The following is a 14,234-nucleotide window of genomic DNA, read 5'->3' on the forward strand; positions in this document are numbered from 1 at the left end:
AAATGTGCTTTAAATTGTTTTCTAAAAACATTAAAGCTATCAATAATAGAGTGTAGCCTGTATTTTTTCACTACATGGTGAACATTAGAGAAGAATTGTGCGCAGATTGAAAACTCTTTGTTGTTTAACATTTTTGCTGTAACACTTTATTGGGTAATTGCACACATTATGGTTATGACGTCATTATTATTTTTTAATACAGCATTTCTATCAGGAGTAAAAAAGTTTTTCATCCTCGGCGTGGACGGCTGTCACGTGAACGCCTTCATACCGGAAGCTTCTGGAGAAAGAAAACAGTCACGTGACAGGATCTCTGAAAAATATACAAGGTGCGGACGGGGACGCAATGGCGTCTCTCTCGCCTGTTTGACAGGCTTAGTGTGTTCATGCAGAGTGTCTTCATAATTACATTTTATACCCTTTTTAACAGCGCGCCGCACTCTCTCGCCCTTTGAACCGTGTCCACGGCCGGATGCCGGAAGTTCGTCTTCGCAGTGACGTATCTGTCCGATCCCTGCGTAATGTTTTGTTCCTGGATTTACGACAAGGAAGCAAGTTTTCCCAGCTACAAGCTAGCTTTTAGTCAACGCTATGGACGCACTAAACGATCTGAACGCATGAGATAAATTCTCATGATTTGACAGTGACACGTGTGATTAACAATCGATACGTCTGATTCAAAGATTATCGTCGCTGTAACTCATCGTATCCTGTTAAGTGTGCCATCTGGCAAGACTGTCGCTAGCTAACGTTAGCATTTAGTCGCCGCTAGCAAGTCGGATAAGACTGTCGCTAGCTAACGTTAGCATTTAGTCGTCGCTAGCTAACGTTAGCATTTAGTCGTCGCTAGCTGACGTTAGCATTTACTCGCCGCTAGCTAGTCGGATACCGCCGAGCGATGGCTGCGGAGCATCGAGCTTGTGTCGGGGCTGGATATTTGCTGCTTCTGCTTCTAGCTGGAAGTCAAGCGCGGATACACAAGCTCACACTCAAAGTAAGGCGACCAGCTCGGCGTGGAATTGCGATAGCTAAAATCCTCCAGACGACATTTTAAGCTAGCTAGTATGATGATGATTAGCTTTGATAGACGACCCAGACGCGTCGTCGCGTTGTCGGGACATTTATGAAGCCTTCGATCATGAAGGGACTGGGCCGACGACGCTAGCAGCAGCAGCTGTTTGTTCCCTGTTTGTCTTCCAGAATGAGACGCGGCTAGCTGTCGACCTCAGCAGCTTCGGGTTCTTCGCTAACGGGACGCTGGACGTCAACCTGCGGTCTCTGCTCTTCTCCGGCCGGCCGAAGAATTCCAGCTCGCCCCGCGTAGGAACAGCCTGTTTACACTCTTATGCTCTGCTTGAGATGGGACTGAGGATCCGCGTCACGTTAATAACTTAATAATTAAATAGTAATGAAGCTGGTCCATACTGTGATGATGTTTTTGTTTTGTTCAGAGTATAGCTTATAAAAGCATCCATCGGATGTTGATGTCGTGAATTTCCTAATTTAGCTGTTTTCTTTTTCTTTTTCCATAAGCAACAGAACCGAAAGGTCTGACTTTCTGGTTCTAAGTTGGAGACTTGAGATAACCTCGTAGTACACAGTACATGTTTATGTTCAGCGAGTACTCAGTAGTCAGTGTTATTTATTGGGCTGATTCTTTTCGGCTCACAGAATGTCCGCCAAACATCTGTTGCTTCCTTTGGAGGAATCGTAATTAGCTTTGAACTCGATGACTGACGCCGTTTCTCACTCTTTAGGTTGGTTTCAGCTTTTCCAGGTCACGTGTCAATGGAATCTTGTCCTACACAGTGAGTGCACCAAATCATCAATATGGGGGGGGGGGGGGGGTTATCGGTGAGACGTGCAGAGCTCTTATCAAACGTGTTTGCGGTTCTTGTTTGCGTCCAGGCAGAAGACAGCGAGTTGTGTCCTCTCGCCCCCACGCAGCTGGCGTCCAAGGACCCCGTCGTTCTTTTCCTCATCGATATCAACTCGCTCAGGTTTGCTCGCGTGGAAATGTGTGTCGCCGCGTCCCGAAAGCCCGGCGAGAAGGTTGACTGCAGGCTGTTGTGTTTGCGTAGCGTCAACGTGAAAGCTCTGGGCAAGCAAGACAACGTCCTGATCGCCAAGCAAAAAGCGGAACCGCCCAAAGGTCAGCAACGCTCTTACGATCCGCCGCGTGTCTTGGACCGTGACGGGCACATCGGTGTCTTCTCTGCCTCTTCCCTGCAGGTCAGCGGAAGGCGAGAGACGCTCCCGTAAGTGAAGACGAGCACCGACCGGCAGACGGCGAGGACAAAAGTCACGAAAAGTCAGGTAATGACTTGCCCAAAGATAGCAAGGATGGCGTGGCCGACGACCAAAAGGAAGCGAAAGGGACCGACGCGAAGGCGCCGCCTGTTGGAGGAGCGAAGCGCGGGATGGCGGATGAATTCCAGGTCAGGGTGCGTCGCTCCGTCTGCGTCGGTTTGAGAAATCAGCTTCTGATCCGCGTCTGCTTCCAGCTGGGGGCCGGCAGCCAGCGGACGTTAGCTCTGGACGAAGCTAACAACTCGTACAACTTCAGCGTGAGTACGCGGCTCGTAGCCCCGCCCCGCCCCGCCCCGCGGCGTTCTGGTGACGCTTCCCCTCTGCCCCTCTGGCACAGTTCCGCCTGGTGGTCGGCCCGGAGGCGGAGGGTCTGTACACGCTCAAGTTCCACTACTGCCCCAACAAGTCGACGGGGAAACGGCCTCCCTACTCCTTCACCGTGAGTCGCGGCCGCCGCACCCGCGTCCTCGGGCGCGAGCGCGAGCGCTGGCTAACCGGAAGCTAACGCCTCCGCAGGTGGACGTGACGGAGATGAACCCGGGCAGCTACCTGTCCGCAGCAGAGATCCCTCTGTCTCGCCTTTACATCGGGATGGCGGGGGTCTTCTTCACCGCCGCCATGGTCTGGGTGTACATCCTCATGAAGCACAGGTAGACGCGCTCGCGGCGGTGAAAGGTCGCCTTTTAGAAAGGGAACGCCGCCGTAGCCATGTTTGAGCGAAATGCTCGCCCGCTCTCGATGATTGGTGAGGATCCCCGTCGCCGTTCCTTCTGACAGACGCGTTAGGGCAGCGTGGCGTTAGCGCTGAGGAGCTAACTGGCTAACTGTCTCCTATGCATGCTTGTTCTGCGACATGTCCAAATGAAGTTTCCTGTCCCGCCCCTGTTGGGCGGAGCCGCACCGTTTGGTGCCCGGCGTGCTAGCAGGGCGGCGCGCTAGCAGAGCTGCGCGCTAACAGCGCTGTCCGCCTCCTGTTTGCAGGTACAGCGTGTTTAAGATCCACTGGCTCATGGCGGCGCTGGCCTTCACCAAGTCCACCTCTTTGGTGTTCCACAGCGTGAGTGAGACCGGAGCGACCTTCACCTCGCCGGCCGCCGCGTTGCTTCGTACTCAGAGCTGCGTCTCTTTCAGATCAACTATCACTTCATCAACATCGAGGGGCACCCGATCGAAGGCTGGGCCGTCATGTACTACATCACGCACCTGTAAGCCGCGCATTCCCGACTCATTCCAGACACGGGTGTTTTGCTTTTCTTTATTTTTTCGCTGGTTGTCTTTTGGCGCCTTCCAGGCTCAAGGGGGCGCTCCTCTTCATCACGCTGGCGCTGATCGGCACCGGCTGGGCTTTCGTCAAATACATCCTCTCTGACAAGGAGAAGAAGATCTTCATGATCGTCATTCCGCTGCAGGTGCGTGGCTGAGGAGGCGGCGCTTGTTTTCCGTGGACTTCCTTTTCGGTGAGCCGCCCTCTCGCCGTCTTCCAGGTCCTCGCCAACGTCGCCTACATCATCATCGAATCGACAGAGGAAGGCTACAGGGAGTACAACCAGTGGAAGCAGGTCCTCTTCCTGGTGGACCTCATCTGCTGCGGCGCCGTCCTCTTCCCCGTTGTCTGGTCAGTGGCGCCGGGCTCTGAGTCGGCGTGCCGGAATAACGGCCTCCATTACTCGTCACGTTTCCTCGAGTAAGGTGAGACATGTCTCACGCTGTGTTTCCAGGTCCATCCGGCACCTGCAGGAGGCTTCCACCACCGATGGCAAAGGTAGGGCTCGCCGCCATTTTACAGACGCGGCGTCTGAGTCGGCCCAATAAATCTGATCTTTCTCCGCTTTCAGCTGCCATGAATCTGGAGAAGCTCAAGCTCTTCAGGCATTATTACGTGATGGTGAGGAGAGTCCGGCTCGTCCGATCCATCGCTGGATCGCTAGTTTAACTGACGTGAACGTTGAGGGTCTGAGGGGGAGGAGTCGCCCCCCCCCTCCGTCGGCCGTGAGCTCTTGCTGAAGTTGTGCTTTCCTCCTCCTAAAGATCGTGTGCTACATCTACTTCACGAGGATCATAGCGATCCTGCTGGAGGTCACGATGCCGTTCCAGTGGCAGTGGTGCTACCAGGTAGGCCCGGGTCCGTCCCAGCCGGAGCGCAGCTCGCCGCTTCTCACGCGCCGCGCCGCGCCGCTCTCGTGTGTCCTCAGTTCCTGGTGGAGGTGTCCACGCTGGTCTTCTTTGTGCTGACGGGCTACAAGTTCCGACCGGCGTCCAATAACCCCTACCTGCAGCTCCCCCAGGACGAGGAGGAGATGGACGAAGTGTAAGCGGGACACTCTGACCTGTCCAACCTCTGAGCTCCTCTGTTTCTGGCCGTGTGTGCGTGTGTGAGTGTGTGAGAGACGTTCTAAAGGAAGCGCTTTGTTTCTACAGGGTGACCGAGTCGGGCGCTCTGGAGGGAATCTCCCAAGTCAAGAAAACCTGCAATGGACGCGATCGCCAGAAGGAGTCCACCTTGTGAACTGCAGCGTCCTTTGGGGGGGGCGAAGGGACATTTTAAACACCCCCCAGGCCAGCTGATGGGAGGGGGGGTTCACACGGACCAAGGCTCCCCCCCCCCCCCTGGAGAGGTTTTTGCGGCGGTCTTTAGCCGCCGGCTATGCAAAAAGAAAAAATAAGAAAAAAAAGGTTTTGTTGGACGGAAACGGAAACGGAAACGAGCTCCTGCATCACGGAAGGACGGAGATGAAAGAGCTCCTTCTCTCTCTTCCCAAAGATAACGACCATTTTAGACAAAGACCTGCTTTCTGTTGCGTTAATAGCGGTTATTTAAAGCAGTACTTCTGCTCTTAGCTGTACCTGGTGGTGTGTGTGTGTGCGTGCGTGCGTGCGCGTGTGTGTGTGTGTGTGTGTGTGTGTGTGTGTGTGTGTGTGTGTGTGTGTGTGTGTGTGTGTGGCCCTTACTCAGGTAAAAGGCTAAAGAGCGTATATTTAAAGTGCAGTCGGCTTCTTCTTCCCACCGTTCAGGGATCATGTCGGTTTGTTCTATACTTCTTCTGAGCTTGACTTGTGTATTAATACACGCTTGAGTTTATTTCAATACATTTGCTTCCTTTGCTCATAATTTTATTCATTATTAATGACTTATTGGTGAAGGATCTGAGATGTGTAAATTATTCAGGAAATGCTGCCGGGGGGGGGGCGGTGACGAGCGCGGCTTCGGTTTCAGCGAGATTGTTCGAGTCCCTTTCGATGAACTGTTGGAAAGAAGAAAGGCGAGGAACCGAGGAGGAACTCTTGAGAACCGCCGACACTGTTGGACTGTCCGGGTGTCGCCGTTGTGTCCCTCGGCAGGTGGGGGGCGGTGGGGGGGCCGTGAACCTTTTCAGCGGACGAGGTTTTCTCCTTTAAAATGTTTGCTTTTTGTGTGAAACGTAACAATAAAGCTGGTGTTCTGGAAAAGGTCTTCAGCGTCCCGTCGACCTTTAACCCGCTGTCTTGTATGCTAGCATAATGCTAAGCTGCGCGCTCAGTACCAAAACACCGAATCTGACGTATCCCATCGTGCAACTCTGCAGCATCCTTTTCTGATGACCCAAGTTTTACATTTATTTCATTGCTCTTTGGAAACGTGTACTGGTACTTTCCTCCGTTTCCATGGTTACAAGTTTAACTTCCTGACTCAAGAACTTAGACTTGGACTTTTTTTAAACTTTAATTAAATTTTGAGAATTTTTTACGGTTTTGAATCGTCGCCCAGTTTGAATTCCCTGGAGGAGTCACGTGACTCCCCCTGCAGGTGAGAGCCCCCCCCCCCCCCATCCCTCCCAGTCATCGATACAAACACTCGATTGATCATGTCGGAGTTCTTCATCATTTGGAGGGTTTGGGCCGGACTCTTAACCCCTGCAGCGCCGGGCCGCGCGCGCGCGCGCGCGCGTCACGTGTTGCGTCCGCGCAGCCCCGCCCTCCCGCGAGGCACCGCAGTCCGCAGTCCATTCGGCGGAGTCGGCTGAGTGCGGCAGTCTCCATCCTCCTCCTCCTCCTCCTCCTCCTCCTCCTCCTCCGCCCTGCGTTCCTCTGGCGCGTGGAAGGGACGCGCACCCACGGAGCCGTGACCATGTGAGTCGCATCTCTTATTTTATTGCTTTTATGAGCGTCACACCAGCTGATTAGTCGCAGGTGCCTCAAAATGTTTATCCGTGTATTTGAATGACTTTTCTGCGGCGTCACGCGCGTGCACGCCACATTTTTTTGCACTCACTGCCGGTCCCGCGTGCACGAGAACCCGACCTTCACACATTAACGGCAGGTCGAGTGTTTTGCTTTTGTGGCTCTTCATCAGCTGTTTTTGATGAAGGTCGTGATGAGCCGCTCCGCTGTGACCTCTAAACGCCCCCCCCCCCCCACTGACCCCCACCGGGCCCTCTCTCTCTCTCTCTCCCTCCCTCCCTCCCTGCAGGCTTTTCCTCCCAGTCTGGGCCGTGCTGGTTCTGCTGCTCTCTGCTGAAGGGAGCGTTGGGTAAGTTTAATCAACCCGATGTCGATTAAAGGAAGGCGTTCGGAGATAAAAGCCGGGTTGTCGGTTAGATTCTGGAGCTTTACCGAGGGGGGGGGGGGGGGGTCATCCTTCCTCCTCCATGACGCACCGCTGATCCGGTCTGGTTTCATGGATCCTGAGGGGGTCGGAGGTCAGGGGTGGAATGCTTTGTGTCGATCTGTTGTATTCTAAAGCGTGACTCTGATTGTAAACAGGAAGCGGAACTATTAAAGGTGTGTTTCACCCACTCATCGAAGAGTTCTGCTTCCTGCCGACCTGCCGACCTTTGCTGGGGAGTTTTTCTGATCGGATTTGCACCTTCTCCGCGACAGGCCGAGCACCAACGGCAGCTTCTGCACAGAGTCAAAGGAATGTCTGGAATACCAGCTGGTCTGCAAGACGGACGAATACGAGGTGAGCCCCGCCCCCCGCCCCCGCCCCGCCCCGCCCCGCCCCGCCCCGCCATCGCGGCGACCTCTGACCTGTCGCTCACACGCTTCGCTCCGTGCGCGTTCAGGTGCGCCGCTACAGCGCCACCCGCTGGGTGTCGACGGACGCCGAGGCCTACTTCATGGGCGTCGGTGCCGCCATGGCCTTCAGGAGGCTTTTCCAGTACATCACCGGAGCCAACGAGAGAGGTGAGACCCGCAGCGCCCGCGCGTGTGCGTCTCTCACACACTGTGCGTGTGCGCGTGCGTGTTTGTGTGCGTGCGCATGCAGGTGTCCAGATGGAGATGACCGCACCTGTCCTGGTCAAGATCCCAGAGGAGACCAGGATGTGGGAGCCGGCCGTCTACTCGCTCAACTTCCTGCTGCCTGCAGCTTATCAGGAGAAGCCGCCCCCGCCCACAAACGACAAGGTGAGTGTGTGCGTGTGTGCGTGCGTGTGTGAGGGGGGAGGCAGCTTTTCTCAGAGTCAGCAGGTGAAACGCCCCCCCCCCCCCCCCCCCCCCCCGGTATCCGTAACGTGATCTGAGAGCAGATTCTGGCTGACTCGGCAGACATCTTGTTGGGGTCGCGCTCCGCCGTCGACCTTTAGATCTCCTCCCGTCCTGTTTGTCTCCGCCCAGCTGTACTTCACCGAGCTGCCGGACATGGACGTGTACGTGAGGGGCTACGGGGGCTGGATGCTGTCGGTCACCTCCAGGCTTCACGCTCACCTGCTCACCAGAGAGCTGGAGCGGCTTCGGGCCGCCTACAACCGCAGCTTCCACTACGGCGTGGGCTACGACAGGTAGCCCCCCCCCACGTCATAGACCGCCTCCACCCGTTTAACAATTCCAATCGTGTGTGTCTGTGTGTGTGCGTGTGTGTGTGTGCGCGCGCGCAGCCCTTTGAAGCTGCTCAACAGGCACAATGAGGTGTGGTACATCGCCGAGGGTCCCGCCGTGTGCACGGATCCGCGGGAGCCGACCCCCGCCCACCCCCCAGGCCGACGCTGACCGACGCCCCCACAGACCTGGCGTCCGGTCCACTCCCACGCACACTCGCTGACGCCCCCTCCAACGCAACATGGCCCCCCGACGCGCCTGCGCGCGCCCCGTCCGGCGCTCCGCCGAGTACTTCATCCAACGCGTCCACCGACGCCGCGTTCGGCCACGCCCCCGCCTCCACTCAGATCCTGCCGGACGCGACGTCCAACTCCACCGATCCCGTGTACGCGAGCCCCTCCCTGGAGACGCGCTCCGACGCCCCCCCGGGGAACGTCACGGCCCGGAGCGCCGCGGAGACGCGCGCCGACAGGAACCCGGAGGACGAGCCCCGAGACGCGCGTTAACGTCAGTCGAACGGAACCGGAGCAGGGACGGGTGAAGGATGAAGACGCAGCGCTCCTCCTCCTCATCGCTCTAGTCCTGTGTGACGTCACCTGCTTAACGCGTCCTGCCACACCTTTGACCTGCAGCTTCTTCGAACGCGCGCGCGTCCTTTTGAGGTCATCACAGCAGCTTTAGAATTAAGATCCGGCTCTCACGCCCGTCCCGTGGCGGGGGGGGCGACGTGTCCCGCGGGGAGCAGCTTATTAGACCCCCCCTCCCGCTTCTCCTCCTCCTCTCTGTCTCTCTATCAGGATCTTTGGCGCAGCCGTAAATATAACAACACGCAGCTCATTATTTACTGAGATGTCATCCCAGTATTTGGGCTCTAAAATGATTGTAAAAACTAATTTACGTAAGTTAAAAATCGATTTTCGGGTGATTACAGCAGTTTGAAGGTATCGGGCTGCTCCAAAGATCCCAAAGAATCTGATCGATCAATGCAGGAGAAAATAAAGATGTTCTCGCAGCTTTCTGTGTATTCTGAGGAAAGAGCAATTAAAAGCCAAAATAAACAAGTATTGATGATTTTCTTTGGACTCCACTGAACACCAGAATAATAGTTCTGCATAATGGGACGTTAAATCCGGCACAAGGAGGAGCGCCCTAACCCTAAAACCCTAACCCTCTAATCCTAACCCTTATCCCAACTCTAACTCTAACCCTAACCTCTAACCTAACTCTCTAACTCTAACCGTAACCCTAACCCTAACCTCTAACCCTAACCCTACCTCTAACGCTAACCTTAACCCTAACTCTAATCCTAACCTTAACCCTAACCCTAACCCAATACAGCAGGTGTGCACAATGAGTGTGAAATGTACCCCTCAGCTACAGAGTAAACTCAGTTTGTGAAAAACCAATCAGGAACGCATCCTCCGTTAAATGTTAAAAAGCTTTCTGATAAATGATGAGTCAGCGAAAGCTTTTTATCCGGCGAGTATCTCTTTAGGACCATTTCCTTTGATCCAATCAGATTTTCCTGCACAAAAAGTACAAATGTTTTTTTATGTCACGTTTTGTATTTGTTGTAAAATACACACACACACACACACACACACACGGCTGAAGGCTCGGCTGTGTGCTTCCAGTCTTCACCGAGACGCGCCGTGCATTAAAACAAGCGCCTCCTCTCCTCTCCTCCCCTCCTGCTGAGTCGTACCCGACGCCGCGACGCGCTACGTTCTTCACTTGGAAACGGCCGCCTTCTTCGTCACGCTCGCCCTCCTGCTTCCTCCGCCCGCCGCCGCCCCTCCTCCATGCCAAAGATGGCCGGGGATGGTGAAGGCGTCCACGCTCACGCCCATGGTTTTAGAGGGGATGGCGCTGAACTGCTTCCTGTCTGAGCTGTACTTGTAGATGGACTCCACCTGGGCGGGGCCGACCGTCCGCGGGCCCACGCCCGCCAGTCGTACGAGCTCCCGGGAGTCGGGGCTCGTGGTGTAGACGCCCCTGAACTGACAGTTGGAATCCCGGAAGAGGATGAGGAAGTGGTTGGCGGGGCTCTTCTCCATTTCCTGAGGTTTGAAAACAAGGCGGCGGTCAGAGAATGAAGGAGCGACGACCTTTTTAACCGGCAGGTCGACCCGCTTCACCTCCACGATCTTGTGCTTCTGGGGTTCGTTGAGCTTCCCGGCGAGGCAGCAGCGAGACAGGGCGTTGTGGATGATGAACTTGTTGGACTTGAAGCTCGGCTCTCTGAAGAGCTTCGGACCTGCAGACCGGGACAAACGGGCCGGTTCATCCTCTCTGAGTGCCGGGCGGCGTACACCTGTGTGCTCTGGAGCAGGTGAGTTACCGTTGGACCCGGGCTCCCAGTCTTTATCTCCGTTCTGATTCGCTAGGCGACCCGGGGTCACGCATCCTGCAGGCGAGTCGGGACGACTGTTGGAGACAATCGAGGGACGGTTAGAGCGCCGAGCCCGTGGCGTCCTGGCCCTAAACGAGTTCTGAAGCGGCGTACCTGCTGGGCTTCTTTTGTCCCGCCTCCTCCGCGGCTGCCAGGTTGAGGGACGAACGAGAGTAGACTTTGTCCAGTTTAGAGCCTGGAGACGCACAAAAGACACCATGAGGACTCACCCCCCCCTAAAATGGGACACCTCGTCCCCCTTCCCACTTTACCGGCTGTCCCCTTGGCTGGACTCAAAGACAGCCGCGTCTCCTCCCTGGTCATGCTGCGAGGCCGGGGGCGGGCTCTCTTCGCCGAAGCTCGTCCTTGATTGGTGGATTTCTGCTGAAGCACTTTGTCCAAGTCGTCCATGATTCGCAGCTGCTGCCGCCGTGCGTACTCCGCTCTGGTGAAATCGCCCCGGCGTCCGGGCGTAGCCGGAGGCGTGAAGGAAGGGGAGGCTGTGCCCGCAGGAGGTGCACTGTGGTCGGAGGAGGCGAGCCTGAAACGGGGAGTCGTCGGGTCAGGCTGCATGCTCGGCCTCCTCCTGCGGGTTCGTGAATACTTTACCTGTCCTCCCTTTCTTGTTCGTGCCACTGCCTCCTCCTCCTCAGCTCCTCGCTCCTCCTCTGCTGTTTCTCCAACAGGAGAGCTCTGCGCTGGGCCATCTCCTCCTCGCTATGCGCTTCCTCCTTCCGGCGCACACAAGCAGAAGATCAGACCCAAACGGCCAGACAGAATTCACCCCCCCCCCCCTTCCATTTGACATGGACTCACCTTAAAAAAGAACTGGATCGCTCCTCTTGGCTGATTCGGTTCTGGGCTCGGCTCCAAAGGTTCAGTCTGCGTCGTCTCTTCTTCTTTGGTGTCCACTCGGAGTTCTGGGAACTCGCCGGATCCCGAAGGCGGAGCCAGAAGCTCCACGGGAGGAGGAACCATTGCAGAGTCGGCGCGGTCGCTCATAGAATCTGAAGAGAACTCGTGTCCTTCGTCTGTTTGCTCATCGCTGCCCCCCTCTGGCCCTCCAAGAGATGACAAGGATGCCTCGATCAGGCTGCAGGGCTTACCTGCACCTTCGCCTCCTGCGCTGTAGGCAGCGGAGAAAGACAACGCCTCGCTCCCAAACGAGCACTCGGAGGGAGGGCCGGAGCTCCCACCGGTCCTCAGAACATCTTTCCTGGGCTGTGGGTTCTCCCCGTGCTCCTGCTCCTGCTCCTGCTCCTGCTCCTGCTCCTGCTCCAGCTCCAGGCTAAACTGGGTTGGTGTCTCACTGGAACCCGAGGAGCTCTCATCGGGGAGCGGCTGTTGGACCGCCTGAGGAGAATCCACGGGAGTCCGAGGGCCACCAATCCGGAAGGACGAGGAGGTCTGGACCTGACACTTACTGGGAGACACTCGACGCAAGTGGGGAAGGGCGTCCACATTCTGGGTCGGAGTTAAGGTCCGGTTGAGGGGGGGGAACTTGAGGTCAGACGGCCGTGGGTGAGTCTTGGGGCTGCGGGGGGTGAACGTTGCAGAGGAGTGGATCTTAGTGCGAGGAGCAGGGCAGGAGGAGGAGACGATCGCCTTGTGGGAGGTCAGAATTTGGGAATGGCGTGACGGAGACGAGGTAGACTCGGGAGCGGGAGGAATCACCCAGGCTCTGCTGGCGCTCCTTGTGGGGGTTTTAGTCGGGGTCCTCGGCGGGGTTCTGGCCTGTGACCCGGTGCCTCCTCTGAGGCCCGGCTTTGAGGCGGTTCCGGTCGTACCTCCGGCTCTTTGGCTGCTCATGAGCTGCTGCTGCTGTTCTGTGAGTTTCTGCATGTCCTTCTGTAACGACTGCAGGGCGTCGCTCAGTTTCTGCACCACCTCATTGTATCCCACAAGGACAGCTTCGCCTCCTTTCTCCTCCTCTGCGCCTCCCTCCTCTGCGCCGTTCTTACATTCGATTGAAAATGTGACCTGCTTCTCCAATCGAGGGGGGTTTGAACCGGGTGGCGCCGCTTTCTCCTCCTCCTCCTCCTTCAGCTGCTTTTCCATGCTGGTGAGTCGCTCCTCCAGGGTCAGGTTGTCCTCCTCTGCTCCCCTCTCTTCTCCTTCTCCCTCTCCCTGTTCTCGTTGCAGCTGAAGGAAAGCCGTTTTTCCAAGCCTCTGTCTGTGTTTGGCGAAGATGGCTTCGATTCGTCTTTTCTGCGCTTCGATGCTTTTGCGTTTTTCCTCCAAACGAACGCCCAACTCCCAGGCCTCGGATCCTGGATCGGGACCTCTGGTACCGGGGCTGTCCCGGCAGCCGGGAGCCCCCGCCGGGGTGGAGGGTGCGAGTGGCGTTCCAGGAGCAGAGTTCGACTCCTCCCCGGGAACGGCGGGACACCTCCTTCTGCCGTCTCGCCGCTCGGCGAAGCTCGTCATGCGTGGACTGTTGCTGATGCTGCGGTTTCCTTGGCAACCTTTGCTGGGGCGAACATTCCCGGGAGCATTTCTCGAGGCATCGTCCGGTGCTTCCGACGAGTCGACACTGCCATCTCTGAGAACCGAGTCATCGTCACGCGAAACATCCGCGGCGCGTCCCGGCCTCTTCGTCCCGTCTCCCCGCCCTGGCCTCTTCCCGTCGCCCGCCTCCGGTCCGACGGGTCGGTGGAAGACGCCAGAGCGACAAGGAGCGGAGCTGCTGAGCTGTGAATCATCTTCCTCTGGGGAGTGCAGGAAGAAACCAGCGGGGGCTCCTTCGGGACGTAGCCTGGCCTCCGGCCTTCCGCCTGACACTCCTTTTCCACCTTTCTCCGCCGTCCTTCCCGTTCTCCAATCTTCGTTCCCGGGAGTGTGAACCGCCTGTCGGGCCTCCTCGATCGTCGGCAGTTCCCCCAGTGGCGCCGCGCATGCATAAGGACCCCAGGACGAGTGCTGGAACGGGGCAGAAGCTCCGACCCGGCTACCGAAGCCCCCTGCCGACGTCATCGGCGGCGCCGTTGCGGGGATGCCGGTGGCGAGGTTGTCAGTGCTGACGGAGCGAAAGACAGAATCTATTGGGTTTCCCATGACAACGTCGACATCACTGTCCAGCCCAAAGGGGATGCTGAAAGTCACTGCTGACAGGGGGCGACTGCAGAGGAACGGACGACGGCGAGAAGACGGACAGAATGGAGGGACAGACAAGGTCAAACACGGAGAACGCAGCTCGACATTTACTGCAGCTACCCGGACCCGCCCACAGCATCTACCTGATTTGCTTCTTGGTCCAGCTTTTGTTTTCTGGAAAGGCAGCAGAAGGAAGTCCAATGAAGACTTGAGGCGAAATGCATTCCAGAGAAAAACGTTCGTCCCTCGGTCTTACCTGCAGGTGCGGGGCAGGAGACGGGCACAAAGGGCTGCTTTAAGACGAAGGCAGGGGAACCACTGCGACAGAAACACAGTGAGACACAATCAGTGCACGAGTCCGTGCACGAGGCCACGCGCGTCCACGTTGGTGCCGGATGCTGCTACCTGTTGTTCCCGCTAACGGGGCTGGTGCAGTCCGGTAACCCCGAGACATCTGAGAGACAGAGAGAAGGCGTTTCAAAGACTACCGGCCCACGTGGCGCGCTTCCTTTGGCGTGCGGAGCGTGACGCACCTGTGAGGTCGATCGGATGCGCCGGCTGGACGAACTCCGGCTTGTCGACCTCAAACGTCTGCAGCAGCTCGGATACGAAGCTCAAGATGTTCGGCTGGGGACACGACGGC

The 14,234-nt window shown here is 56.8% G+C and overlaps 3 protein-coding genes across 3 annotated transcripts; 2 read left to right on the forward strand and 1 right to left on the reverse strand.

Annotated features, from left to right (window-relative positions):
* Positions 1 to 898: 898 nt before the first annotated feature.
* LOC137906652 (protein GPR108) lies at positions 899 to 5,697 on the forward strand. The gene is made up of 18 exons (XM_068750940.1): positions 899 to 994; positions 1,201 to 1,320; positions 1,758 to 1,808; positions 1,909 to 2,000; positions 2,082 to 2,152; positions 2,233 to 2,438; positions 2,505 to 2,567; positions 2,648 to 2,749; positions 2,827 to 2,960; positions 3,292 to 3,367; positions 3,442 to 3,515; positions 3,602 to 3,719; positions 3,795 to 3,925; positions 4,029 to 4,072; positions 4,146 to 4,195; positions 4,339 to 4,422; positions 4,503 to 4,618; positions 4,729 to 5,697. The coding sequence occupies exons 1-18, from the start codon at positions 899 to 901 to the stop codon at positions 4,814 to 4,816; spliced, it is 1,716 nt and encodes a 571-aa protein (XP_068607041.1). The 3' UTR covers positions 4,817 to 5,697.
* Positions 5,698 to 6,152: 455 nt separating this feature from the next.
* On the forward strand, positions 6,153 to 8,277 carry soul5l (heme-binding protein soul5, like). The gene is made up of 8 exons (XM_068751082.1): positions 6,153 to 6,179; positions 6,257 to 6,417; positions 6,758 to 6,817; positions 7,168 to 7,249; positions 7,353 to 7,473; positions 7,556 to 7,695; positions 7,906 to 8,069; positions 8,166 to 8,277. Exons 1-8 carry the CDS (start codon positions 6,153 to 6,155, stop codon positions 8,275 to 8,277), a joined length of 867 nt encoding a protein of 288 aa, XP_068607183.1.
* Positions 8,278 to 9,715: 1,438 nt separating this feature from the next.
* On the reverse strand, positions 9,716 to 14,227 carry LOC137906795 (calmodulin-regulated spectrin-associated protein 3-like; the record flags this gene model as incomplete). The annotated part of the gene is made up of 11 exons (XM_068751083.1): positions 9,716 to 10,166; positions 10,245 to 10,363; positions 10,421 to 10,533; positions 10,613 to 10,694; positions 10,771 to 11,039; positions 11,108 to 11,229; positions 11,315 to 13,616; positions 13,735 to 13,765; positions 13,848 to 13,909; positions 13,997 to 14,045; positions 14,125 to 14,227. Coding segments are annotated over 11 exons (3,582 nt in total), but the record flags the coding sequence as incomplete, so codon positions are not given.
* Between the last annotated feature and the right edge of the window lie 7 nt (positions 14,228 to 14,234).

The sequence above is a fragment of the Brachionichthys hirsutus genome, chromosome 17 (assembly GCF_040956055.1).
Source record: "Brachionichthys hirsutus isolate HB-005 chromosome 17, CSIRO-AGI_Bhir_v1, whole genome shotgun sequence".
NCBI classification, from domain to species: Eukaryota; Metazoa; Chordata; class Actinopteri; order Lophiiformes; family Brachionichthyidae; genus Brachionichthys; species Brachionichthys hirsutus.

Coding starts and splice junctions, on each gene's coding strand:
- LOC137906652 (XM_068750940.1), top strand. CDS start 899: ATGGCTGCGGAGCATCGAGCTTGTGTCGGGGCTGGATATTTGCTGCTT. Junction 4,196..4,338: donor TCAGGCATTATTACGTGATG/GTGAGGAGAGTC, acceptor CTCCTCCTAAAG/ATCGTGTGCTACATCTACTT. Junction 4,619..4,728: donor GAGGAGGAGATGGACGAAGT/GTAAGCGGGACA, acceptor TTGTTTCTACAG/GGTGACCGAGTCGGGCGCTC.
- soul5l (XM_068751082.1), top strand. CDS start 6,153: ATGTCGGAGTTCTTCATCATTTGGAGG. Junction 7,696..7,905: donor CCCCGCCCACAAACGACAAG/GTGAGTGTGTGC, acceptor GTCTCCGCCCAG/CTGTACTTCACCGAGCTGCC. Junction 8,070..8,165: donor TACGGCGTGGGCTACGACAG/GTAGCCCCCCCC, acceptor GCGCGCGCGCAG/CCCTTTGAAGCTGCTCAACA.